At 56.3% G+C, this 26,295-nt stretch overlaps 1 protein-coding gene and 1 long non-coding RNA gene across 2 annotated transcripts in view; one reads left to right on the forward strand and one right to left on the reverse strand.

The window, feature by feature from the left end:
• The window catches only part of Plxna1 (plexin A1), a 41,482-nt gene extending 17,749 nt beyond the window's left edge, over positions 1-23,733 (reverse strand). The window contains exons 1-14 of the mRNA XM_059258176.1: positions 22,457-23,733; positions 20,859-21,041; positions 10,185-10,325; positions 9,193-9,293; positions 8,814-8,937; positions 8,567-8,720; positions 8,069-8,168; positions 6,746-6,860; positions 3,385-3,585; positions 1,607-1,703; positions 1,338-1,534; positions 1,060-1,211; positions 857-977; positions 460-596 (exon numbers count right to left, since the gene is read on the reverse strand). Coding sequence (XP_059114159.1) covers positions 460-596; positions 857-977; positions 1,060-1,211; positions 1,338-1,534; positions 1,607-1,703; positions 3,385-3,585; positions 6,746-6,860; positions 8,069-8,168; positions 8,567-8,720; positions 8,814-8,937; positions 9,193-9,293; positions 10,185-10,325; positions 20,859-21,041; positions 22,457-23,698 — 3,065 coding nt within the window. The 5' untranslated portion in view covers positions 23,699-23,733. The remainder of the gene's footprint in view (positions 1-459; positions 597-856; positions 978-1,059; positions 1,212-1,337; positions 1,535-1,606; positions 1,704-3,384; positions 3,586-6,745; positions 6,861-8,068; positions 8,169-8,566; positions 8,721-8,813; positions 8,938-9,192; positions 9,294-10,184; positions 10,326-20,858; positions 21,042-22,456) is intronic.
• On the forward strand, positions 389-2,842 carry LOC131907183 (uncharacterized). Its single transcript, XR_009378320.1, has 3 exons — positions 389-588; positions 1,091-1,167; positions 1,886-2,842. It is a non-coding gene; the product is annotated as an uncharacterized LOC131907183 (long non-coding RNA).
• Positions 23,734-26,295: the final 2,562 nt, after the last annotated feature.

Raw genomic sequence — 26,295 nt, forward strand, 5'->3', positions numbered from 1 at the left:
CTTGGCTGTATTACCTCAGCCTGAGGCTCACAGCCGCCAGGCTGCAAACACCAATGATTAGCCTGATAACGGGTAATTACCACGGGAAAATATTTAAAGGGCCGTTCCATTATCATCTTTAATCTAAAATTATCCACTTCAAGCCTCAAGGCTTTTGTTAAGATAGCTGTTTTCTCTATTAAACTTTTAAAAAATTTACTTTTTATTTCGCTTGCAAGAGATGTCTCCCTTCTCCTTAGGAGGGCCTAGAGTGGAGGCAATAGGTAGTATCCACTGAGGCCAGGCCACACCCCTTCCCACTCTGGAGGCTGGCCCCCATCTCCATGGCAACCTCTTCTGCCTCCAGGTTTCCATAGTGATCACCCCACCAGGTTTTCCATACCCGTTGCCCAGGCAACAGGAGGGGACAGCAGAGCCAGGAGGGAAAGCCTGTGGCCCCTGACTCCTCTCACCCCGTACCAGGAGAAGGAGCAGGGCCGGCCACCAATGGACACAGCCACATCACTGCCTGCATTCAGATGGCTTCCTTCGATGCCAATCCAGGTGCCTCCGGACAGAGGCCCGCGGGAGGGGCTCACACGGTAGAAGGTTGGTGTCTGCAGGAAGATGACTTGTTAGAGGGAATTCCCTCTTGCGTGCATACCCTAGCATCTGGATCTCTTACCCCGTGTCCCCAGATAGTCACACAGCCCAGGGGGCAAGAGTAAGCACTCCCTTGTGGCTGGCTGGGCTCAGCCTAGGTCTGGGCAACAGGAGCAGCGTCCTGTATCAGACATGAATCCAGGCCTACTTCTGCAGGACCCCTAGCCACTTTCTGGAGGTAACAAGAAGTAGAGGGCAGTGGGGTGGGGCTTACCACGAAGGTGAAGCGCTTCGGGGACAGGGCTCGGTAGTGATGGGAGCAGTCCCGCACACACACCTCCACCAGGGCATCATGGGCCCGCAACGTGCTGGCATCTCCGATCTCACAGACAATCCTGTGGGCATGGTGGGGCTCAGCACTGCAGCACTGCTCCCCAGGCCACCCAGGCCCTCACCGCCCACTCCAGGCTGCCTTACTGCTCTGCGCTGATGTACTCGCTCTCCACAGGGCTGCACAGCACCTTGCCCACGTGCACTCCTAGCCGCACATCCTCGAACCGCAGGCCCAGATTCTCGCCAGTGATGGTGAGTCTTGTCCCTCCCTGCCGAGGGCCAGTCTCTGGGGACAGCTGCAGGAAGGCAGAGGCTGGGGCGGACACAGCAAGGTCTACCGTGCCAGGTGAGGAGGTGGTGGGTGGGCTTACAAGAGTGGACCAGGCAGGCATTGATTGGACTGGGTCTCCAGCTCCTCCTACCTTGAGAATCTTGGGGTCTGTGCAGCGGTCTGTGCTGCCATGGTGGGCATGCATCCAGGAGGCTGGTGATTCAGCTGGGCAGTGGTGCCGTAGGGAACAGCGACGTTCAGCTACACACCAGCCACACTCAAAGCGCGGGTCTGCCTTGAGGCAGAGGCCGCAACTCTGGCGCAAGGCTGGGCACTTGTAGAGGTGGGCTGTGACAGGAAAGCTGGTCAGTACAGACCCATACACCATTCATCCACCCAGGCGCCAGCCCTGCTACTCACCCTGGATGTTCTGGGGGTTGTCAATGACAAAGTTGCCATTCCACACAACTGATAGGTTCACAGGCAGGTCGCTGACATCATTCCCCTCATAGGAGTACTGTTGGAAGCGGGCACAGAGGTCATGTTTAGGATGCTGGGCCGTCACCCCCATACCACATAGAGGGGCAAGGACACCTATGGGGGCCCCTCACCATCTCTGAAATTGACTACTGAATGGGCTTGCCTACATGCAAGCTGGATTAGAACACATACAGCTCTTCTGCCTATCTCTCCACACAGGGCTTCTCTTCTGGCTCCACGGCCCTGCTCCCTGCAGCCAAGTTCTATCTCCTGTAGCCATGAAGAAACCACAACCATCACCAGCCTCCAACGTTATCCTGCAATGCTGCCTCAGACACTCCTTCCAACACCAGGGCAGCCTTGGCTCAGAGCTGGAGTCAAGCCCTGGGAAAGCAGGGCTAGCTGGGCCCAATAGCATCAGGAAAGCTCTGTGAACATCAGTCTTGTCTGCTAAGCAGGCCAGGACTTCTGAGGTGTGAGGCACTTGTGACCCCACAGCCTAAGTACAGATCAAAAGACCACTGTCCTGAGGAATGAGGGCTGCTCCCACCTCCACCCGGGCGGCCTGCACTTAGGATGACGGCCTCAAGGGCTGGCCTAGGGTTAGCTGCCTCCCACTTTCTGCAGCTGATGACCTCAACTCGGTCTTGTGTTCGGGCCGAGGCAGGCAGCTTGACGTCTCTAAGGGGCGGCTCAGCAATTCATCATTATTTTATCTGAAGGGATTTAATTGGATCCTATCAAATTCCCTGATACTCTCTCTTCCCTTTAAACACTGCTGAAGGGAAGATAAATGGGGGTCTGCAGAGACGGGGACAACAGAGATGAGGGTGGAGAGTCACAGGAAGCAGAATCTAGAAAAGAGGGGTGATAAGAGTCAGAGGAGAGTGTGTGTGTGTGTGTACAGGCGTTGTGAGGAGCCAATAAGGGAAGGACAGGCGGTGACCAACAGGATGGGAGATGGGAGGTGAAGCCTTCCCTGTTGGGTAGAGCTGTCCTTCCACTCCCCTGCAGCCCATGCTATCCTGGCGGCCGATTCTGACCCCAACTCTGCCCTGTTAGACAGACCTGTCAGCCAAGGGCTGCTGGAACCAGGGGGTGGGGACAACTGAAGCCTCACCAATAGTCCTGTGTCCATATGCCCCGCCAATCTGATCATAAGCCTGTTCCACAAAATCAATCGCCCTCCTGACTGCTTCCTGGGCAGAGGGGGAAATGAGGCTACCGGTAACCAATGAGCCAGAGGAAAGCCGGAAACCTGAGCTTACCACCCCCCCGCCCATGCACATCTGGAAAGGGCTCATCCTATAAAGAACTCTGCTCTAGAGAAGTCTCAACACCAGATTGGCTGAGCTCAGTGACAACTTTGGGAATGTCACTGTGACGTATGAGTTTTCCACCAAAGGTTTTCCCTGACCTACCCAGCAAGGCCACCTGCTGATGTTCAGATGGATACAGGCTGTGGTCATCGTACCTGGACTTCACTGAGGAACTCAGACCCACCATCAGCCCACTCACCTACACCACCCATAATTACCCAAGGGCTCGGCGGTGGCCAGGGAGTCAGCAGAGCCCGCTGGCCTTCCTAAGGCACACCTGGTCACATCAGCCATCTTGGCCTTTTTGCACTAACAAATCAGGTCTGGGACTGCGTGGGCAATGGCCCACTCCAGAGCACGGAGCACCCCACCTTGCCCACCCGCCTGCTGTTCCCTCACCGAGGAGTTCTGGCATTGCAGGCTGGAGCTGTTGAAGCGCAGCGCAGTGACTCGGGCTGGGTTGCCTGGGATGTGGAAAAGGCACTCGTAGCCTCGCTGACCTGACTGTGGCTGTGGCAGGTTCCGTGCGGCCAGGGTGATGGGCTTCACCACACCCACTGGCACATAGATGTGGGTAGAAGGCAGGATCTGTGGGCAGTCCTGGGGATAGCAAAGCTCTGGCTGAGCTGGGTCTGGTGGCCAGCAAGAAGTGCAAGTTCCACTGTGTCCCAGGCTGTGGTGGCTCACAGAGCCCAGGCTCCTTGTGTCACTTTGTATCTGGGCACCACAGGGGCAGCAGTCTTCAGGTCCTATTCCCACCAGGTTGTAGCTGCACAGAGGCCAACTTACTCACCCTGGCCATAACCTAGGACCCCACCATTCCGGAGCCACAGGTACCCCATCTGGCCCACAGCTGTAGAGACCCGAAGCAGGAGCCAAGAACAGAGCACTGGGGTAGCAGGCTCTCAGCTGGGGGCCTGGAGCATGTAAAAATAGCCTGGGCCCTGTAGAAAAACAGCCAAGCCCCCAGGGCCAGGCTTCAGCAACAGTAACTGATGCAACGCCTGGCTTGCTTGCAGCATGGCTGGCAGCAGCCTCAGGAGGAGGTGCCCCGGGGGAGCCCTGGAGCAGCTTTAAATAGGGATGCTGAAAACAGGCCTGATCCCTGGGGGCTGCCTTGGCTCCCAAGGTGGATATAGGCCCAGGATCTGCTCTGCAGGGCCCAGAAGGGCCTGAGCTCTGACCCAGCCTCTCATGGTTTGACCCCAGCAGATCTGAAAGGGCTCAGCAGGCAAGCCTGTAGGATGTCCCTGTATCCACTGGGCACTGGTCCCAACTCAGGTGGCAGCCCTGGTGAAGACAGCGGCATGCAGGGCCACATCCACACGACTGCTTCCCCTACCATCTGAGGAGCACCCAGTTACTGTAGCCCAAGACTCAGGCTGTGATGGGACCCGGCTGAGAGAACAGCACTAACTTCGGCTCAGCCTGTCCTGGAGCCCCCAACAGCCATGCTGAGCTGGGCTTACCTACTAGAACACACCAGGTTCAGAGTCCAGCATTGCCCACTGCCCCCTGAAATACCCTTGTGTGAGTACAGCCGTCAGAGGGCAGACATGGCTCCCAGGAGCCTGGCCAGATCCTCCTGCCTTCCCCATTACCCCAATATCATCCTCCCTGCTATCAATCTGCTGGCCACACTCTGGATAGAAGCCCTGCCTAGGCTTCCCTGGTGTAACTTCTACTTCACCTAGACTTCGGTATTCTAAGCCCAGCAGCGTATCTTCTAATTATGAATTCCAGGACTCATAGGCCAGGCTAAGTGGGGCCCTCTGGGGCAGAGAGTCTAGCTGAATTAACCCCACCAGCCTCTTGAATCTCAGGCCCTGCTGATACAGCATAGATCCCTTAGGATCTACTGGTTCAGGGCCAGGAATCAGCAGCCCTGAAAGGTCTAACCAATTCCTTGTTTCTCAGCAGTCCAAGGAGAGACTGGCAGGTACCTGTGGAGTGGAGCCAGGGTCCCTGCCTAAGGGCTCCCAATTCCACCTTCACACCAGTATCAACCCGAAGGAGCCAAGAGAAGGGGATGTTTTAGGACTCAGGTCAGGTTCCTAGACATCTGACTCACAGCCCTCTCCCTCATGCAGACAAGTCTACTTCCCTGTTGGGAACTCAGAGATCATCCCAGGGCCTGGCAAAGGAGAGAAGCCAAGAGCGAGGCCTACCAGGCCACTGGGGAGGTCACATGATGGGGTTCTTGTGGAAGGCCAGTTGCACCTCTCCACTCCTACAGAAAGGTCCTAAGAGGACATCCCAGGTCCTTGGGACTGTCAGCACAAGCTTTGCTGACTGGTCTCCATGAGGTTCCTTCTAGGGCCTACCATCCCATTCACTACCTGCTCAGCAAGAACTGAGTGCAGGGAGGGCAGCAGGGAGGGTGAGTGCCTACAGGTCAGTCTCCATCTCCAAGCCAATATCTGGGTACAATAAAGCACCTTGGGTTGGAAAGCCATAGGATTATGGGAGCCCGCATGAGGTCCCCCAGAGCCAGAGGCAGGGAGATGGGGGTCTGTTGCTTGGTACTGTGTATTCCAGGTTTTCCAAAGTTTCATTTGCTAAGTTTGTGGCTGCACAACACTCCTGACAAGCCATACAAAGCTGTAACTAACAAAGAGCAAGCACCCAGGGGACCAACTAGTTCCCCAAAGAGCCCTCCCTGACCCCAGCCCTGTGCAGACAAACCAGGGCTCTATGCTTCCCATCCCACTCAGCACACCATGGCTCTGCTGAAGGCCTGAGTGGGCTGCCACTACCAGGAGGACAGTTTCCTCCTGGAGGTGATGGGCTAGTCAGGGCAGGACCAGAGGGAGACCAGAGAAGAAACCTGGGACACCTTAGCCTCAGGAACCACCACCAAGGGTCTCCCCGGCCTTGTACTAACACTTTGCTTTCTCTAGGGCACTGCATAGGCCTCTGGAAGTGGCCTTAGGCCAACCCTGGCCAGCTCCCAAGGCCCCTGGTTTGGCTCCTGACGCCTATCCTGGATACTGTGATCCAGTTCCCCGGCTTCTACCCATCCCACCACTGTATCCCTGGCTCTCACCCACTGTCACAGCCCTCAAGACCATTCGGTCCAGGATCTTGCCTTCTACTACTACCTTGTCCTAGCAGATGCTAGGCCAGCAAGCAAGGGGTGATGGGGAGGTCTAGGGAGGAGGGACAGAGGAAGGCAGGCTCATGGGGCCCACTCATACATATGACCTTCTGCTAAGGTTTCTAGACAAGTCCAGCCAGACTGCAGCCCCCACAGACCCAAGTGGGAGAATTCATGGCCTCTTCCTTCCCACCCCCAGGACAGTATTCACAGTGAGATGAATGGGTCCTGCTTCAAGTCCTGTCTCCACACCAACATGGACCCTAGGATCCTGTCCCAGTCTCCCATCCATGCAGGCCTGCATACCCAGGGTGTCACAGATTCCAGGAGGAGTGGCCTGCCACTCAGACAGTCAGACTCAGCAGCAATTACCATGTGGAGCTTCAGAAAGCCCCACAGCTCTGCTGTGCCTGGAAGAGGACTGTCATGAGATCTGCTGGTCAGGCTGCCCCGGCCCAGGCTTCCATAGGGGTCTCCAGTGTCTGTCTCCCAAGGATTACAAAGGACACCAGCAAATGTTCCCAGTCTGGCCTCAGGCTATGACATTAAGGAAGTTGCCCCCACTTTGGTCACACCTCATAGTGTACAACTGGCATTCTAACCAGCCACACCCTGATGGTTACTGGTTCTTCTGAGGTTTTAAGGCCACTTACTCAGCCTTACCTCAGACACGTTGACACGGCCTTCCAGAAAGGCACAGTCGGCCGCATTGTTGGTGCAAACGTGCCGGTATTTGCACCAGTGGCAGGGGAAGGAGCCGTTGACACATGCCAGGCAGCTGCAGGGGAAATGGGACAGTTAGCGGGAGCAGCTTGTATGTCCACCATGGGACCCGCTGTGCTGCTTCTCCTTGGAGGGCCACCTCTGGCCCTTTGCAATGGCTGCTCCTGGCTGAGAAGACAACCAGACCCTCTGCCTGCTGCACAGGTCTTGCTGAAAATGGTCTTGCCTCCTCTCGCTCTCTTCCTCTTCATCCCAGCCCTGGTCACTGCAGTGACCACTGGCCATTATGACTGAATGTGAACAGAACGTGCTTGGAAGTACACTAGAAGTGCTGCCGTCCACTTCAATGGGCTCAGGCTGGTGCAGGCAGCAAATGGTTCTTCAACTACTCAGAGCCTCAGTCCACCTCTGCCTGTCCTAGCCAAATCAGCTCCACCCGGGCAGGCGCTGCTCATTCCACATCTCCTAATCCTGGGGTGTATAAAGACAGTCTCATGGCCTCTAGAACACACCTTTTCCCTGCCCTCCAGGACTGCCCTATCAGTTCTGGTCACCTTGCTCCTGAAGACAACCCCAAGGGCCCCTGAATATAACAGTCTCCTGCTCTGAAGATAACCTACCTTGCCTGGACAAGAGAAGGCCCTGGGAGTCTACCAGCAAACAAAAGCATGACTGAAAAGCCAGCCAACCCCATCTCCCAGGCCAAACCTGTTAAAGTTCTCTCTGAAATGCCCACCCTTGCCTTGGCCTAAGGACCCTCTCTTGACCAGTGCCTTGGCTAGTGAATGGGTTACAGTTTGCCCTCAGCTCCCAGCTCCCTTAGCTGAAGCCAGGTGCTCACAGCCAAGGTGGGAAGCAGCAAACAGAGCTGACCCCCATATAACAGGCAGAAGCCAATGCCTGGCTGTCCTACTGTGTAGCAGCTATAGCCAGGTCCAGAGTTGGCACAGAGGTGCCATGTCTGGGTTCCACAATGGCCCAGATCATTATCTCCCTCAGAGGTCCTGGCCCCACTCTGGTGGGCAGTGAGGCTTTTCATAGGTCACATCTCACTCCCACCCAGTTTTTAAAACAGCTCCCCAGAGCCACAGCTTCCCTCAGGGCCTTGCCCAGCCAGCTCTTCAACTGGCAGGCTGCTTTTATGGGGGCCTCTTATCCTGCCTGCTTGACTGGATTCAGCCGCAGGAAGGCAGGCCTGCAAAGTGTCTGCAGCAAGACTACAGGGATGGAGCTGTAGGAAGGGCATGACTTAGGGACACTCACGACTGGTGAACACTGCAGTTATAGAAGACAAAGTCCACAGATGCAAACTTCTTCCCCGTCTCCTTGGACTTGAGGTAGAGCTTCACCACCCGCTGGTCCCCTGCAGAATACAAAGGCTAAGGCACCAGGGCCACAGACCACAGAGTCTGGCATTCAGAGAGCCCAGATGGAAGCCAGCCCATTAGACCTCTAGCCTAGGCCCTAGGCGGCGGATGCCCCTTCCTCAGCTGGCCAGTAAGGAGTCAGAATACAGCTTCCTCATGAAGGCTAGGCTAAGGGGACTCACTGGACTACTTGCCAAGTGTTGAGCAACTAAATGGACCACAGCAGGCAGAAAGGTGCTGTGTTCAAACCCCCACTAGGCTTTCATCACACACAGAGCAAATGTCCCCACCTCCACTCTGACCTCTCCTGAAGCTCTGTCCAGCCGCACACACCTCCTGCTTTCGATTCTCCTTCTGTGTCTGCTACTGCTGAGCAGGAAGGGTACCCACTCACCCTGGCCCTGCGTGATGGGTGCCACTTCCCGGGCAGAGGGTGAACGGCAGTGGATGCGGCCATCTTCCAGGATGCTCTCAGTTTCTGTGAAGTCCTCAAAGGAGCAGTTGACACCAGCTGAGAGGTCAGGCACATTCCAAGCCTGCAGCACAAGCTGTCCCGTGGCAGAAGGCCTGGGTGAGTGGTTGCCTGCCCTACTTGCCCCACCCCCTGCTCCCTCCCGGCCACCTCCAGCAGCCATACTCACCGGCACCTGGGACATGGTGACTGACACATTGCGTGGCTGGACAGTCAACTGCACACACTGCAGCAGGTCAGAGGCGAACCGCTGGGGCTCATCTGCCCGCTCACAGGCATCCTGCCTTGAGCAGCTGTGGGTAGAATGTGCTCAGGTTGGGCCCATAGGGGTCTAGAGTCTCCAGGGCTACCAGAGAGGGGTCCCTGAGCTACGGACATGGCTTCCTCTGCCCCCACCTTATAACATTCCCATCACTGGTCAGTGGGGTCAAATGAGACCTCAGGGAGCGCCTGGGCAGCTACAACTATCTGAGAAATACACAGCAGGCTTCCAGGGGCCACCAGGCCAAATGTCACCCACCCCTTCAAGCCAGACTTTCCAGACTCACACACTGTGCAGGACACACCAGCCACAGTGGGGGTCCCGAGACCCCAGGCACAGCTCACAGGAAGTATACTGCACACAGCTTTCCACAGGTACCCGCGTCACCTGGGGAGGGATCACAGTGTGAGGCCTATCTAGGCCCATCGCAGGCTCCCAGCCCGCCCCTGTAGTCCCCGTCCTGTAGGAGCTCAGTGTACTCAAAATCCAGGCTGGGTCACCCTGCCTCAGCCAAGTGGACCCAACAGGAACAAGAGTTCCAAGACAGGTAGCCAGCTGAGGCCTTCAGCCATGGCTTCTGAGGGATAAAGAGACTCGTCAGTGAAAGAAAACGGGCCAGCCCCACTGGTGCTCGGAGGGGCAGGCAGACTCTGGGTCTCCCCAGCTCTCAGGACTCGAGGCAGAGAACGGCAAGAGCTGGTCAGAAAGCCTAGTATCCTGCCTGCTCCCCTCCAACTTCTGCCTTTCCATTTGTCATAGGGACACCAGTTTGCACGGAAGGATTGGAACAGGCACCAATCTGGTAAGGCTGGGCACATGAGAACACAACCTTAAAAAACTAGGCAGGCCAGGCTGGCCATAGCCCCACAAAGAACATAGCCACAACCCACTCTAGACAGTCAGAGCCTGGGCCAGGTAGCCCAACCCAGCATCCCAGGTCCAGTGACCTGTGCTCGGACAGTGCTGTTACTCAAGCCAACGTCCATGGTTCGAGATCACAGGGAGAGAAGAAGGCCCCCCTGAGCAGGTCCTAGGGAGTCTGAGGCTACATGGATGGCACATAGCCCTTATACACACACCTCCTAGAACAGGTCCTCTGCTCATCTGTCTGTTGAGTGACATGTCAGGTTTTACAGCCAATAGAGCACCTCCAGGGGAGAAGCAGCCTCATGACTCCAGGCAAGCTATTCCTCAGCTTCCTTATGATGGGGTTCTCTGGCTGGGGATCCCATCCCAGCCACCCTGATAGTCCATGGCTGAGCAGCCAGAGGCACCCACCTGCTTTTCCGTCATAGCATAGAGGTACTGGCGGTTGGGGCTGAGGACGAGGTCACGCAGGATAGGGCTGCCCTCCTGAGCCACCACACTCTCATAAGCCAAGGCTGGCCTGCCGCTGGGGTTTGCGAGGTCCACCAGAATCTGTTGTAGCAAGAGTGCTCAGTGAGGCAGGCCAGTAATACTCTATTCTAGACCCACCTCACCTGTTAACAAGCACCTCCCCACCAAAGCCCTGCAAGAACCAGGGTTGGTTCAGACGGAGCCAAGGCAGATCCAGCTTAGCCCAAGGACAGGGAGATAGGACAAGACACACAGGGCAGGTGGGTGTGTCTTGGTTCCTCTACCAGTCCAGACACCAAAACTCAGTGGTAGGGTACACATGGGCTATAGTGCCTACCACCAAGCTGCAGGGACTCTGGATTCTTTCATGGGTCAACTGAGGCCTGTGAAGGAAAGCAGGTTTGAGGTGAAGGGGCACACAGAGACCTGGTGATCACTGTAGCTGAGGAACAAGACCAGGGGCTCACACACAGGGAGGCCAAGGCTGTCCCTGGGTGTCTTAGGGGGTGTCTTGGGGTGAGGGACACCCCAGCAAGAAGGTGTTAGGGAGAAGGGTGTCTCATCGGCATGGAAATATAGTTCAGATCCCAAGCAAGCCAGGCGCTAATTAGCCGGCTCCTCTCCTGCAGCCTTGGTGCTGCAAGTATTTTTAGTTGCTTTCACCAAACAAATGTATTTAATTAACAGAGAGACCCATGGGGGCTTTCAGGATGGAACTCATGGGGCGCGTCTGCCCAGCTCAGCTGGGCCTAGGCACAGTCTCCTGGGCACAGGACCTGCAGCTTGCTTCTGCCCACTGTGCAGCTAAGGATGCCTAACACCCACGTCTATCCTTTTCTACCTCAGGGCAGGGGGCTGGAGTGAGCTTGGTCTTCTCTGTACCCCACAGTGAGGGGACAGGGCAGACCTGGGGGCAGCAGGGTCAGGCAAAAGCAGCACCCTGTGGAGGCCAGCTCTGTCAGGAGCTGGGCGAGGGGCCAGCCAGGGTGGGGCCTTGTGTCTCTGGGCCAAGAGGCTGCTGGCTGAGAGAGAGGGGGAGGGTCACATTCCTGAGAGCCTGGGCCACCCCCCACATCCGCTCAGCTGCCTCTCCACCAAGACAGGCTTAAGTCAAACCAGGCCTGGAAGAGCAGGGTAAGGGAGGAGATCCTAGGAGGCCTGCTGGGGCCGGGCCTATAGTTGCCCAAACTTTCTTCCTAGGCCTCCAAACAAGAGCCGCTAGCTAAGGTGGTAAGGGGCCACGGCTGCCCAGTGCCCCTGGAGCTGGCAAGGACACCAACCCTACCCTAAACCTATACTGCCCAGCTATGTCAGAGCAGGGGAGGGGCCAGGCCCTTGACGACTGTGCCAGAGCTGCTCACACTGCTACACTGAGTGGGGAGCACAGCAGTCATGGACAAGGCTGGACTCCCACTGCGTAGGCCCAAACTTGGCTTGGATGTCTTTCGGCTGAAAGGACCCATGTGGGGTGCTGAAGCTCTCCACCATAGTTTCTCTATCCATGAAATGGGAAACACCAGCACTGCCACCCCAACAGAGACAGGAAGGCTAACCTGAGACAGGTACCAGGAAACAGCCTGTCCAGTGTGCAGGGGACCGAGAGCTCCAGACCAATGTCCTCTAAGACCAGGACTCTACTTCTCCCACACTCTGGGCTTCACCCACCTCAACATCCCAGGAAGATCCCATCCTCTTCCCTCCCAGTTGACAGCTCTGAACCCAGCATGTAGGGTGATCTGGACAGGGACCCAGGGAGTTTCCTCCTGCCACCCTGACCACCATTGGCAAGGTAAGGCTGGGGACATGACCCCAGCCCTATCCTGCCTGCCACCACCTGCCATCACTCTTCCCAGCCTGGGTAGACACAGCAGCTCCAGGCATGCAGGGAAGGGCAGGCCTTTCTCTGAGCAGTCAGTAAGGCAAGGACTACAGGCCACCCAGGCTCAGGAGGCCCTGCCCCCAGCCTGCTGGCTTAATTGACAGGAACAGGTGGTCTCCACAGACAGCTGCAGTTGGGGGCATGTTAGTCCAGCTGTCCATCCACCTGCCCAGTAATGGGCCACATCCACAACCAGCTCCCAGGGATAGGGCCCCAGTAGAGGCTAACTCTGGGGAGAGACCACTGGAAGAGTGTGGAAACCATTCCTAGGCTAGAGGAAGTGGAGGCATCAGGGAGGTTATGGTTGTGACAGGACCTCTGTGCATACTAGTGTGATGGGGCCCTATATATGCATGTGTTACAGTGTCCCTGAGTGCATGTGTGATAATGGGGCTTATGTTTGGAATATGAAATGTCCCCCATAGGTGCATGTGTTTAATTCCCAGCTGGTGGCACTGTGTGGGGAGGTTATAAGACCCGTTGGAGGTGGGTGTCTTAATAAAAGAAGTGCATTACTGGGGTGGCCTTGAGGTTATAGTCTGGCCCCATGTGCCTGCCCACAGCCATGTCCTTCCTCCTCTGCTATGATGGACTCTAGCCCTCCAGGACAGTGAGCTAAAACAAACTCTTTCCCCCTTAAGTTGTTTTTGTCAGGGTATTTTATCAGAATCAGAAAAGAAAATACAAGGTCCTGTGAGAACACATGTGTGATGGGGTCTGTGTGTTTAGTGTGTGATATAGTTCCCTAAGTACATGCATAATGGAGTCTCTGTGCACATGTGGATGATGGGGTCCCTTTGCATACACATTATGGGGCCCCTATGTATACACATAGAACAGGTTCCTATATGTACACATATGGTGTCCCTGTGATCATATGTGCAATGGGTGTATCTATGACAGGTCCTTGTGTACATACCAGTTGATGGGGTTCCTGTGTACACACATGGGACAAGGGTTATGGCCACATGTGATGATGGGATTCCTGTGTGCACATGTGTGATAGGGCCTCATTGTGCATATGTGTGAAGAGGGTCTCAGTGTACACATGTGATAGGGACCCTGTGTACACATGTGTGACCTCTGTATACACAGGTATAATGGGGTATTTGTGTGCACAGGCACATTCTAGTCTCTGAATATAAGTATGTGTGATGTCCCTTTACACATGTATACAGGAGGGGGGCCCTGTATACATGTGTAAAAGGCCTGTGCACACACGTGTGATGGGGTCTCAATGGATATGTATGTGAAAGGTCCCTGTGTACATGTATATGTAGTCCCTGGATCTATATATAACAGAATCCTTAAGGGTGTATATGTGTGATGGAAAAACTGTACATGTAGGATGTGGTCCATGTGCACACATCTATGATGAGGCCCCTGTGTATATGTGTTTGATAGGACCTTTGTGTACACATATAGTGGGACTCCCATATACACACATATGATGGAGTCCCCATATGCATCTGCAGATGATGGAATCCCTGGTATACATGTGTGTAATGGGGATCCTGTCTATACATGTGTGTGATGGAGCCCCCATGTATATGGATGTGTAATGGGGTCCCCATATATATACCTATATAATGGGGGTCCCTGTGTACGTAGATATGCATTGATGGAGTCCCCGTGTGCACATTTACACATGTACAATGAGGCCCATGTGTGCAAACATTAGGGGAACATCTGACTGGAACGATGGTCCCCAGGTCATGCTGTATCCCACTATGCTGCAGTCACTATGGTATAGCCAGCTTCATCAGACCACACAGACAGGAGGTAAACTGAGACTCACACAGAACCTGTGAGAGGAACCAAGCCTTAGACCTCCAACTGCAACTGGGGACATAGTCTACCCTCAAGTACTGGGGAGTCAGCCAGGAGGGCATCCCAGGAGGGCAAAAGCAAGAGCTTCAGAAGGTGGAGTGTGCACAGGGCCAGCAGAGCCCACGCGCCGATGCCTCAGCTGTCCACTGCACGGCCACCCACCTTGAGACAGCTGGTCCAGCAGCCCCTTGAAAACCAACTGGGCAGCTGGCAGAGCATGGGAAGGCATAGGCTGGGACATCCCGGGCATCCTTACCACCTCCAGCTGTTGCTTTCTTGCTACTCACATTTTTCTCCAGACACTAGAATCTTCCGTAACTGTCCTCAACTGCCCACTGTCCCCAGAGGCTGTGGTGGGGCCACCTAGCCTCCTTGGACATAGTCCCACGCTGCTCCAGCATCTATTCACCCCAGCATGGTAGCACAGGCTCCCCCCACCCCGCGCCTGTGCCTCTCAAGCCTGAGGTCCCTGTCCTCTCTGTTGGGGGTGGACCTGGAATCTGAGCTGACTAAGGAGAGAAGCCAGGTCAGACTCTGATGTCCCCAATGGACAGAGCACCAACCACGATCCAGTAGGCCAGGGAGGACCCTACCCATGGCTCCCAGGACACCTCAGGGGAGGCCAGAGAGCCTTGTCAGGCTGGAGAGGAGGCTGCCACTAGTGGGGAAGGCCAGAGTCCCAGGCTGGCCAGCCTGTCTGCTGGGCTCCAATCACCTCTAAGACCCTGGCCAACTGCTGCAGGCGGGTGGGCAGGCAGCTGACAGCCTGGCCAGGTCAGCTGTCCGTCCAGTCCAGAGCCAACAATAGGGCCATTATCCAGACTGAGGGCAGGCGGGGTTGCTGAAGAGGATGTCTGGGCCATCCAGGCTGTATGCCAAGGCCGGCACGCGCCCTAGCTGCCCGGAGGCAGGGGGCTGCCCAGTTTTGCCTAACCCAAGAGAGGAGAGGTCCCTTGCTCTGCTCACCCCAAGATAGCTGCTTGGGCTGACCCTACAAACTACCCAGCCCTGACCTCCCTGCTTGTTTTGGTATACTGGGTGAGCCGATCTCACTCTCTAGGACAGGGAGAGAACAGACCAGGGGCAGCAGCCCGTGAGCATATTAGCTTCTGCAGACACAACTGCCAAGCCTGTCTGCCATGGGAGGTTGTCACAGGAGGGGCTACATAAGGCAGCCTCCCTTCCCATCAAGGCCTTTCCTCTAGCCCCTTCCTGGATCCCCACCACTCTCGAAGGCCAGGCGGTCTGAGAGTGTAAGTGTAGCTGACACTTCTGTTGCCCATAACTGGATGACAAAACATGGTTTGAAGGTGCTTACTAGCTGTAATCGTAGGCGGGGTTCCAGGAGTCACATCTCTCAAGCCTCTACCTCCACACACATAAAAGTAGGGCAAGGAGGGCAGAGCTCCAGCAGAGGGCAGCCAGGCTGTGAGGACCGCCTGCAGCCTGCTCCTGCACTGACCGCTTCCACACAGTGGGTCACTCTAGCCAAGACTCACTTCTTAGGACTGGGAGAATTCAGGGGCTCACACTTCTATAGAGAGAGCATCTTACTGGAGGTTGCTGGAAGACTTTGAGCTCTGATCCCACTGCTCTCTACTCATGAAACACTTTTCCTAGGAAAGACCTGGGCTGGGGCTACTCTGGCCTCCCCTGCCATAGATGGACCCTGACTGCTACCAGAAGGGCTGCCCAGGGGGAGTACTCAGAGCAGGGCACAATGTCAGCTGATTGTTCTAAGGGTGACTTCCGTGTGCATCTTGGTGACCTGTTGGCCCCTAGGAGCTCAGGTGCTACCACACTGGGGCTAGGAGCTAGCTAGCACTGATCGAGTCTGTCTTGACTCAGCCCCTGGCTGCACGCCTCCTTTAGAGGCAGCAAGAGGGTGTAGTGCTCCCAGGGGACACACATGTCTGCTCAGCGCCGTGGATTCCACAGGGGAAAATCTACTCCACAGAAGGCAGGCAGCCTGAGCCTCTCCATTCCCTACTCACAACCAGCTGAGGGAGAAAGCAGAAACAGTTCCTGCCAAGCAGAGTCATGGGTCTCCCACCTAGTGCTCAGAACAAGACATCAGAGGTTGGGAGAAAAGATCAAGGGAGCCTAGCAGCTCCTCCCAACACAGTCAGAAGCTGTCCGCCAAAGGCTGGGTCCTCGGAGCAGTGTTGCATGAAACACGGCATGCCAAGCAGAGGGTTGCATGCTCGACCTGCATGTGGTCCACACACTGTGTAGCTCATGGATCCAGAGCAGGCCACAGCTTGGCACTGTGGTCAGGATGAACCTCACACACAGCAGCTGAGCAAAGGACACAAAGGAAATGCACATGACTCAGCCCATTCCCAGCACGACAGCCGCAAGAGGTCAGCCAGGGCATCCCCGGAATGGGCAGAGCCTGGGAGGGGATCTGGGGAAGGTGATGTGTCCCCCAGTGAGCCTTCGCTGTGGGCACCATTATGGGTGCCCCTGAGGACACAGGGTCTCTAGCAGGGCTGGGTGCAGAGGCAAAGAGGGCAAGCTGGAGGCATCCAAGGTCAAGGGCCTGTGGTGGCAGGCGGGGCTGTTTGTCCCCAGGCAGCCAGGCTGCAGCAGCACAGACTCCGCTAGCAGCAGAAACAGCTGTAAATGAAGAAGGCCGCGGGCACACTTGAAGTGCACAGCAAGCGGCTGGAGGTTTCACTTCTGCTCCAGGCTTCAGCTGTGCTGAGCAGAGCTGTGCCCACCTCTCAGAACATCCTCAAAGACACTGATTATCACCCTTGGGAGAGCCAGACATCTATGCCTGCACAGATGGGCAGCACAGGCTCAAGGGTGAGGCCTTCAAGGCCTGTGAGCATGGGTCTGCCAGGGCACTGGGCACCTTAGCCACACCTCTGTTCCAGAGGCTCACAGCAGCAAGAAGGCAAGAGGGTATGGTGGTCTTGGATTGTAATGAATACTACCAGCCCTGCCCTTACCCACACCCCAGTCCTGTCTTCCACCCTCTCCAAGCCTATGGACAGCTCACAGGGAGGCTTAGGCTCATCCAAGTCCAGGAAAGGAAAGGGGGGGTAGACCTCCTCAATGGCTGGGTCCCAAACTGGCCCAAGAAGATGAGTTCTCCCTCAGGCCTTTCCTTCAGCTTTGGTACCCCCACTGGCCTGGGATGCCTTTCCTCAGCTGTATACACAGCGTGGGTCTCTGGCCATAAACCAGTGGTCCAAAGGTACACTAGGTGGCTCACAGAACTTTCTGAAAAACGTGGGTTAATTACCAACATTGAACAAACTCTCACATGAAAAAATACAGACATTCAGATTCTCTTGGGGGGTGGGGGGCAGGTACCCTGGCAGAAGAGGCAATACCTGGCACGTTTACCAGAGGACCTGGCTGGACCTCAGAGCGTACAGTCCCTTGGTTCTGAAGTATAAACGGACAGGCGACTGGCCTGGGGTACCCCTTCCTTCCCAGCTCTGCAGTAGCCTGGAGCAAGTACTTGGCAGGAGTCCAGAGCCCATCTTTGCAGAGGTACCTGGGTCATCCTGCAGGACCAAACAAGGGCTGCAACTGGGAACTCTGGCCAGAAAAGGCTCTTTGGAGGCTGTAGGGGGAGCTCTTCACAAGGCTGGGTTTCTGGGGCCCAGGAGGATGCTGGGAGGGACATTTCAGAGAGATGGCCTCTATTGGGGGGAGGGTCATGTTGGCAGGCAGGGCTCTGGGGAAGAAGGGGGAGGCAGGGGCACCCCAGCCAGCCTTGAGCAGCTGAAGTTGGCAGGTCTTAAATTAATCGCTACAATTTTACACAACAACACGTTTGGCAGGGCCTGGCCTAGGGCCAGCCAAGTCTCTGGAGCTCCCTAGATGCTTTTTAAAGCCCTGGAAGTCCCAGGCCTGGGAAAGATGGGAGGGGCCAGCCCAGCCTGCCTGCCCTGGGTCAGGCAATGGCCTGGGGTTCCTAGAGTCCAGGCTCCAACACACAGTGCTGAGAGTGGGGAAGAGGTGGGGCCATGGGCACCCCTGCGCACTGTTGGTCAGTCAGCAGAGCCAGGCCCAGAAGCCTCAGGGGTGGGAGGAGCATGGATAAAAACAAGAGGGCTCAGGAGGCCACTCCAAAGCCCAGATGTAGGAGGGCTAGTACTGGCTTGAACAGGGGATCACAGAAAGTTGCCATCTGTCAGGGCCATGATCTGGGGAGGTACAGCCTGTGAGAATCTTGTTGCCTGGAGGTGGACCAGCCCCAGGACCAGCAGTGGGAGCTACAGGCATTTCCAAGTCAGGACAGGTACAGGGACTCCACTCTACTCCCAGGGACAATCTAAAGGTACTGCATGGAGGCCACCCTAATCTCAAAGGCCACCAGAGCAGCCCTGGATGCAGTCCTGGGGACCAGTGACAGAAAAGGAGAGCAGGAGAAGGGGCTCCTCAGAGTCACTGAGGTAGAGCCTGTCTCAGAGCCCTGCTAGGTTCCAGTCATCCTCCGAGGACCCATTGAAGAGGGGAGGGAGGGAGCGAGGGCCCTGGACTCGTGTGACATGACCGCTCTGTACCTCAGTTTCCCAGTCTGTGAAACAGATGCTGGGATGGTTGGGAGGCTTCGGGTGAGTCGGTCACCTGAGTACTCAGCGCATGCTCACAGCAGGGAGCTTGTTAGGCTCTGGAGTAGAAGAGGGCTTAGAAAGGCTCCCACAGGCAGAGGAGAGCTGACAAAACTTCAGAAACACCTCATTTGCACAACACTGGCAACAAAAGATGATCGCTAAGACAGGAACACCTGTTGAACTATTTCATGAAATCCCACGACTGGGACAGGCGGACTGGGTGAAAAGAGTCAGGCAGCAGGGTCCCATGACATAATGATACCCATGTCCCGAGTGGCACAGCATGGACCCAGTTCAACCACAGACATCTAAAAGAAATGTCGTTTGCACACCCCCTCCTGCAGCTGATCCCATACACCCTAGAAAGGCCCCATCCACTCAAGAGCTGCACTTAGCCATCTGCACCCAGGGATGCCAGGAGCCTAAGTCACAGGCAAGGCTCTGGTGGGCAGGAACAGAGGCCCTTGGGCTGATGAGGACACTGGCTGGGGGCAAAGAACCAGCTCCTCGCCTGGACTGTCCAGTGGCTGTCCAAACATAATCTCAAGGGGGTAACCTGGTCTAGGTAGCAGAGGGGCCTCCACTCCTCCCTGCCCACCCACCTGCCCTCTTGGGCATGGGGGAAAGGGGAGGCAGGGGAGAGGAATGGGTAGGGCTGGGAATTCAACCTCTGCCACAGATAGAGCTCACAATGCAGCCTCTGCTCATGGACAGCCTCCAAGGTTCCATACTCCAGGACTCAGTTTCCTCTCTGTGGGAGCACTGCCAACCAAGACTCAGGGGAACAGGTATGCTCTGAGCTCACCAGTCAAAGTCAGTAACCCAAGGGGCCCTGGGGCCCAGGAGGCAATGAGGAGACAGGACTGGAGGGACCTGTTCTCCCAGCTCACTTGGGCCTGTCTGCCACCCCCTCAGTCCACAGGACATCAAAAGGGACACTCCCAACCACAGAAGCCCATCTCCGGCTGGGAGGTAGGCATGAGGGTCTCTAGGTTTACTGCACCCAGCTTCCACGACCCTTCTCAACACACATCCACCCACCTCTCTCAGTGGCTCCCAGTCCCATGTGCCTCCTGAGACACTCAGGTTACAGAAAAGGAGCACCAGGACACACCTACACCACCTAGGAGTCACAACCAACAGGACAGGGCTCAGGGCAGCAGGGACCTAGTCTGAGCCGTTCAACCACCTACCTCCACTGGCCAGGTGCCGGGACTCTACAGCAAAGAATCCATGGGATTCCGTGCTTACCCCAGAGGCCCCTCAATTACCAGCTCAGGTCCCAAGGCCTCAAGACCACCAGCAGCACCCCAGGATAGTGACACTGAGAATGAGGACTTCCCAGAGATCACAGAACAGGCAGGCTGGGACGTGGTTTCCACATGCAAGGCTAAGGGGCTGAGAGTAGCCAGGCCTTCCTGGCCCTGGGCCCAGGCTCACCCACGGGCACGCGAGCAGGCAGGCCAGAGGGAGGGGGGCTGTGTCAGCAAGAGCGCTCAGCTGTTATTTCATCTCCTGGTCCTGCTCGACGGTCCTCTGGGTACCCGGGCAACTCCACCTCTCAGTGTTACTAGAACCTTCTTCCACCCCGCCGGGACGCCGCCCACTGCCCACCCAGTGACAGGCAGACCCACAGCCTCTGCAAGCCCTCCTTGTCCAACCAGTCCTGGAGAGGAAGAAAGTCTAGAAATCACACAAGCCAGTACACAGACCCGGCCTCACCCCAAGGCCTGAACTGGGCCCCCATCACTCAAGTCACCCGCTCCCTGGGCACCAGGCTATGGTGTGATGGGGGCAGGGCACTCCCCTTGCCCTGCCCTTGGCCTTGGCATTGCTTTGCTGCATGGTGGGTGGGAATGGAGCTGGCTGACACAGAGTGCTGCTTCAGCAGACACCAGATCTCCCAGGGCTGAAAGGAGGGCCCAATGGGGAGGGGGCCTGCACAGTCCTGCTCTGCCCAACATCTACACAAGCTTCCCCTCCAGCCTCTAGACACCCAAGCCGTCCTCTAGGACCCTGGCTTCTGTACAATGACCCTGAAAGTCTTGTTCAGCGGAACAAAGCCAATCACAAGCCCTATCACGAGCCCCTTGGGCCCCCAGATACACAACAGGACAGAGGAAAACGCCATGGGAAGCCCAGAAAGGAGGAGGCCCTTCAGAGGCACTCGCGAGATCTGAGCCCTTCAAGGTCACTGGGCCTGGCACAGAGGCATGCACCCACCCAGGCTCCCTGTCAGAGAAAACCTGGCTTCTGTCCCTCAGATGGGACCTGTACACACACACAAACACACTACCCGGGGCCCCTCCAAGCCCACACAGGCCTGACCTTGCGGATGCGGCCGCTGCGAGTGCCCGCAAAAACCACGGTGCGGCCCTGGTAGTCATAGGCAGCTACAGCAGTCAGGCCGTCATCCTTGTCCACAAAAAGGGGTGTGCCCTCGATGGTGACCGTGCCCCCCAGTGGCTGGTTGAAGTCCTGCCCACAGAAGTCGTCATCGATCTGCAGGGGCTGTAAGAAGTGGCAAGGTAAGCATTTAGACCTTCACCTTGAGTACAGCAGGGGACGAGGTTGGGGAAGGAAGGCCCAGGGAGGGAGTGGGGGATGCCATATAGCTGCCCAGACCTAAACAAGGCCTGTAAAATTCTGGGGGAGAAACAGGGCCTGTGAAGCAGCCCAGGTCCAGTGAATGTGATGTGTGAAGGAAGGGTGGGTGAGCTGTAGGCCCCCAACATGGAACCAGGCCAGCCACTCCAGGAACAGGAATGATGGACAAAGGAAGTAATGGCCTAGAATTGGGGGACAGCCAATAGAAGTATTCCTGCTGCAAATCTTACACTTGCACGTTGCATGTAGACAAAGACGATGTATACGGCAGGAGGGAGTGGGCACACCCAGAAGGCACGGAGAGGGACCTGCTGTGCCGGCAGGAAGCAATCAATACCTCCAGGTTCCGGAGACGGGTGAGTGGAGGCACGAGGGGGAGGGGGGTAGACAGGACAGGAGTTTGGGGAGAAGGAAGAGGACAGCTGGCTCTTCTCTGGGGTCTGAGGTTTGTTGGGGTAGAGGCCACTGATATGGATGCAGAGGGAGGCCAGCCAGGCTGGGAATCCCTAGGAAATAGTCAGGAGTGATGAGCAGCTCTGAGGCCAGGAGCAGGGCGTCCAGAGTACATGTGGGAACACAATGCCTTTCCTGAGAAGCCAAGAGAAGAACAGTGGCTTCATCTCCCGCTGCACTCAGAGCCCAGCCACGCCTATGGCACCCCTGGAGGAGGCAGGGACTCTCATTGCTCCACTCTACTCCAAGGAGTAGCCTGTGGCTCCAGTCTGAGATGGGAAACCTGCTGGAGGAATAGCTGGCTTTGGGGGCAGAGAACAGTGGCTGTAGAGCATCCAGCACAGGGTAGCTGGGCGGCCCCTATGTCAGGGCCTCTCTCGGAGTATATCCCATGGTGCATTCAGGACCCAGCATTGGGCATCGTGGGGTTCCAGGAAGCAGGCAGCTTGCCAGGAGGACAAGGGGGAGATAAGCTCCATAGAAGCAGTATCTGGAGTCCTTGTACTGGCTGTATGACCCTGGGTAAGTCAATCTACCTCTTGGCCTCCATAACCTCATCTGTAAAAGGGGAGCAATCTAAAAATGGTCATCACCACCCAATGTCCCTGAGGGCTTTGGAGCTGTGTGGACAGGTGCTATCACCCACTTCCTAAGGCACACGGTGATGTCATGGCTAGGAGCAGACTTTGAGGCTGGTATGCTGGGTTCAGGTCTTGCCTCACAGGGCTGGGGGGGGGGGGGAGGACCAGGCTGGCGAGAAAGCAGAAAACATGCCCAGCATAGAGCAGGGACACCAAGGTGCAGATAAGGTGTGACCCCAGGAAGGGTGGCAGGAGCCCCTACCCATACTCTCCTACCCCACTCACCGAGTTGATGCAGCCCAGCTCCTTGTTGAGCAGCCAAGGCAGCGATAGCTTGCCCTCGCCACGGTAGCATGACTGGATACGCTCTTTGATTTTCTCCTTGATGGCCCGCAGTGTGAACAGGCACAGCGCTGACTCCTTGGGTGGTTTCACACGGTTCTTCTGGCCCTGTGCGAACACGGTGAACAACACGTCCTCATCCTCAGCAAGGCCCAGCTGCTTGGCCAGGGCCTTGCCTGGCCGGCTCAGGTAGGCATCCTGCACCAGGCGGTACTCGACTCCAGCCTGCTCACAGCCAATGGGGAACTCCACGTAAGAGTAGAACTTGGGGTCATTCACACACAACCGCACAATCTTGGAGGTGAAGAAGTGCTCACCAGCGGCATCAGGCGAGGTAAGCTGCGTGTCCAGCTGCAGGGTGAGGTAGTATACGAACTGCTCGCTGCGGAAACTGTACACATAGTAGATGTCAAAGGCTGGGAACTTGGACAACGTGTCTGATGGGATCTTGAGCTGAGATGACACAAACTCGTCCTGGTACACAAAGCCAAACATGTCAGCATCTTCCTCGTTAGCCATGAGCCGGCGACTGGACAACGTGGGGAAGTACTCTGATTTGCCATCGATGGGCGTGCCTACAAAGAGCTTGGCCTGGCCCTGGCCAGGTGGTCCGGCAATGAGTACTCCCGCCATGCTGCTGGCTTCTCGGACACTGGACAGGTAGTGCTCCTTGCGGTGGTGTGGCTCGCCCAGCTTGAAGAGATCGTCCAACCTCAGGAACTGGCAGATGCCCTGTGAGGCACTGCCACAGGCCAACAGGCGGTTGGCAGCATAGTCCAGCAGCAGAAGCTTGTTGACGTTGTCTGTGCTGCCCAGGCCATGCGGGCATGACTGTACACTGGGGGGCGGATAGCATTTCTCGTTGTCTTCTACAGGGCCCGTCACATGGGCCCGAAGCAGGGTCAGGTTCCCCGACAGCTTGTAGATGCGGTTCACTGCGCCAACATATACCTCTCCCGTCTGCTCGTGAACCACCAGGTGGGTGAGGCCCCAGTCATTGGCCACAAAGGTGCGGAAGGCGGGTTGTGGACCCACACCAGCTGGGGGTGAGCTGATGGCCATCCACACACCCCTCAGCAGCAGCAGCAGCAGCAACAGCAGTGTCCGAGGGCTCAGGGTTGGCAGTGGCATGGTGGGCTGGGGCCTCAAGTCAAGGTATTCAGGTCCTGTAGGGGTGAGCATCATGGGACTGGGTTTCTTGGCCCTGGAAAAAACAGGCAAGAGAGGGTATGAGTGTGGTGTTGCCCACTTATGCACAGGGCATTCACGCATGTCCTCCTCATTCTATGAGTTCTCCGTGTGTGTGTGTGTGTGTGTGTGTGTGTGTGTGTGTGTGTGTGCGCACGCAAGCTATGTAGATACCTCCAAAAAGACCCTCTACCACTACCCAGACAGAAGAGAGCAAAGAAGGCACTTCCGTGTCCTGAGGCATGCAGGCAGCAAGGGTGAGCCAAGTGTCACAGGGAACACACTGTAGCTAGCAGCAGCAAAACAGGACAGCGGCCTGGCAGCAGGGCGCTCCACTACAGCCTGTGCCCTGCCACTCCTGACAAGATAAGAATGGGTCCAGGAACACAGGATATCTTTCAAGGGTCTGGGGTCCACATGACTCTGACCCAGAGCCTGCCCATGCCCCGAGGTTCAAGATCTCTCAGGATCCTCAGTCTCAGATGAGTGACATGTTCCCTGCATCAATGTCCCCCCACCAAAGCTGAGCAGAGATAGGCTGTAGTACACATACCCTCCTCCACACAGTGTCAGCTGCCTTGGTGATTCCCAGTACCATTTGGCTCAGAGCAGCCATGCCCCACACTATTAGACAATCTCTGATGTGTGGACTGCTCCCCTGAGACTCTAAAACAACCCCCTGCACAGCATCCATACCCACAAGGACCACTAGAAAGAGCCCCTCCCCCACAGTTCTACAGCCCCATGGCAGTAGTCCCGAGCTTGGGTTAGACTAGTCCGCCCAACTTTCTATGGGATCTTGACTCTGGTATTCCTCCCTGGTTGACCTTGGCCCAGCATGTTACAAACTTCAAGGTCGGTACTCTAAGGAAGAATCTAGAAGCAGTACCTCCCACTAGAAATCCCACACCCCCAGGCGAGGGCACTGCCCACAATGGCCCCTTCCAGGACTCCTGTCTCATACTGCGCTCTAAGCAAAGACGACTTCCAGAGAGAGGGAGGGCTCCCTAATCCCAGCCCTCAACAGTGTCCTCTGCCCACTCCTGGCCCCTCCACCACTGTCTACCCACAGCCAGGACCCATGAGGCAGTCTGGGCCACTTTTTGGACCTGCACTGCCTCCCAAACCCTGGCACGCCACCTCAAATCCAGCTGTGTACCCACTGCCCCTGGAAAGTGCCACCTTCCAGGATTGATTAGTGTTGGTCAAATGTAATGGCCCTACTGGAGACAATCCCTTTTCCTCAGTTTCCCCAGCCACCAAAGGGATAGTGACACTTCTGTCCTGGTGGCTGAAACAGTTTGAAGTCCATTTCCTGATTGACAGGTGCCATACTCTTGAGGACAGCAGGGTCACAGAGCCTGCCCTATGGGTTTGAGGTGGGGGTCCTCTTATCCCACTCCTTGGCTGATGTCTGACCATGGAAGTGTTTAGTGTGGCGAGTGGGCAGTCAGCCAGTACACACAGCTTCTCTATACTCCCACACACTGCCCTCACCCACAGCCCCATTCATAGCTGGGGACACTGAGACTCAGATGGCACCCTCTCCAAGTCTAGGTGTGGAGCTAGCCAGAGGCAGGGAGTGAGTTACAGGTGCTCAGCCCTTCATCTCCCATGTCTCACTGTAGCACACAAGGCACCTTGTTCGTTCTGCCTGCCCCCACAGCTGCTCAGGTAAGCCTGAGATGCCTCTTCTGACCTGCGCATGCAGGCAGCAGCTGCTAGCATTCAGTTGTCTGCCTTCATCTGTGGCACAGGCCTGTTTAGTGGCTCTGGCCACTTATTGCTCAAATGTTCTCCCCAAAGGACATAAGCTGGGTGCAAATAGGTCACACTTTCTCTCCAGAGCCACTGGGCCCAAGCCGATTCAGCAAACACTTGTGACTGAATGAACAAGTGAGTCAAGGCACTAGGAGTGGCCAGCCAGGCCTGGACAAAGCTGTCCTCAACATGAATCCAGATGGGGAAACTGAGGCTCAGGGCAGCAAGTGTTGACTTAAATCCCAGAGCAGATGCAGCGTGGTACACTTTTGCAGGAAACCTCCCAGCAGGCTGTCAGCCGCCTTGTGCCCCAAGAAGAGCAGCCACCAGGGGCCTCCACAGGCAGCCAGAGGGGAGAACACTACCACCAGTCTCCTACCCCCGAAACCAAAGCAGACTAGAGAGCAGGTTGCTTGCAGACAAAACGGGCCTGGGCTGAGCACTGAGTCCATGTGAACTCCAAAGAAAACATGAATCACTCACCGTTTATCAGTTCAAAGCAGGCCTGCAATTACCAGGGGCTGGGCTCTCCCCTCCTCCGGGATAATTATACACGTCTTAATGCAATTACGGGCTCTACTTTTTATATTAAACAGGAGGGCCCTGGCTGAAGAAGCCACTATCCAAACTCCAGCCTGGCCCTGGGCCCACTCCCCCCGCCTCCTAACAGAAGCTGCTGGGAAGGGATTGGCCTGGGGGGCACAGGGCTGCCGGCCAGAAAGGAGGGGATCCCAAGCCCACACCTACTACGCACAAAGACTAGTAAGGGCTCAGACAGATCCAAGGTCACACAGCCAGCCCTGATAGAAAGGGACTAAAGCTAGAGTTCCTGT

Source organism: Peromyscus eremicus, chromosome 3 (assembly GCF_949786415.1).
Source record: "Peromyscus eremicus chromosome 3, PerEre_H2_v1, whole genome shotgun sequence".
NCBI lineage: Eukaryota > Metazoa > Chordata > Mammalia > Rodentia > Cricetidae > Peromyscus > Peromyscus eremicus.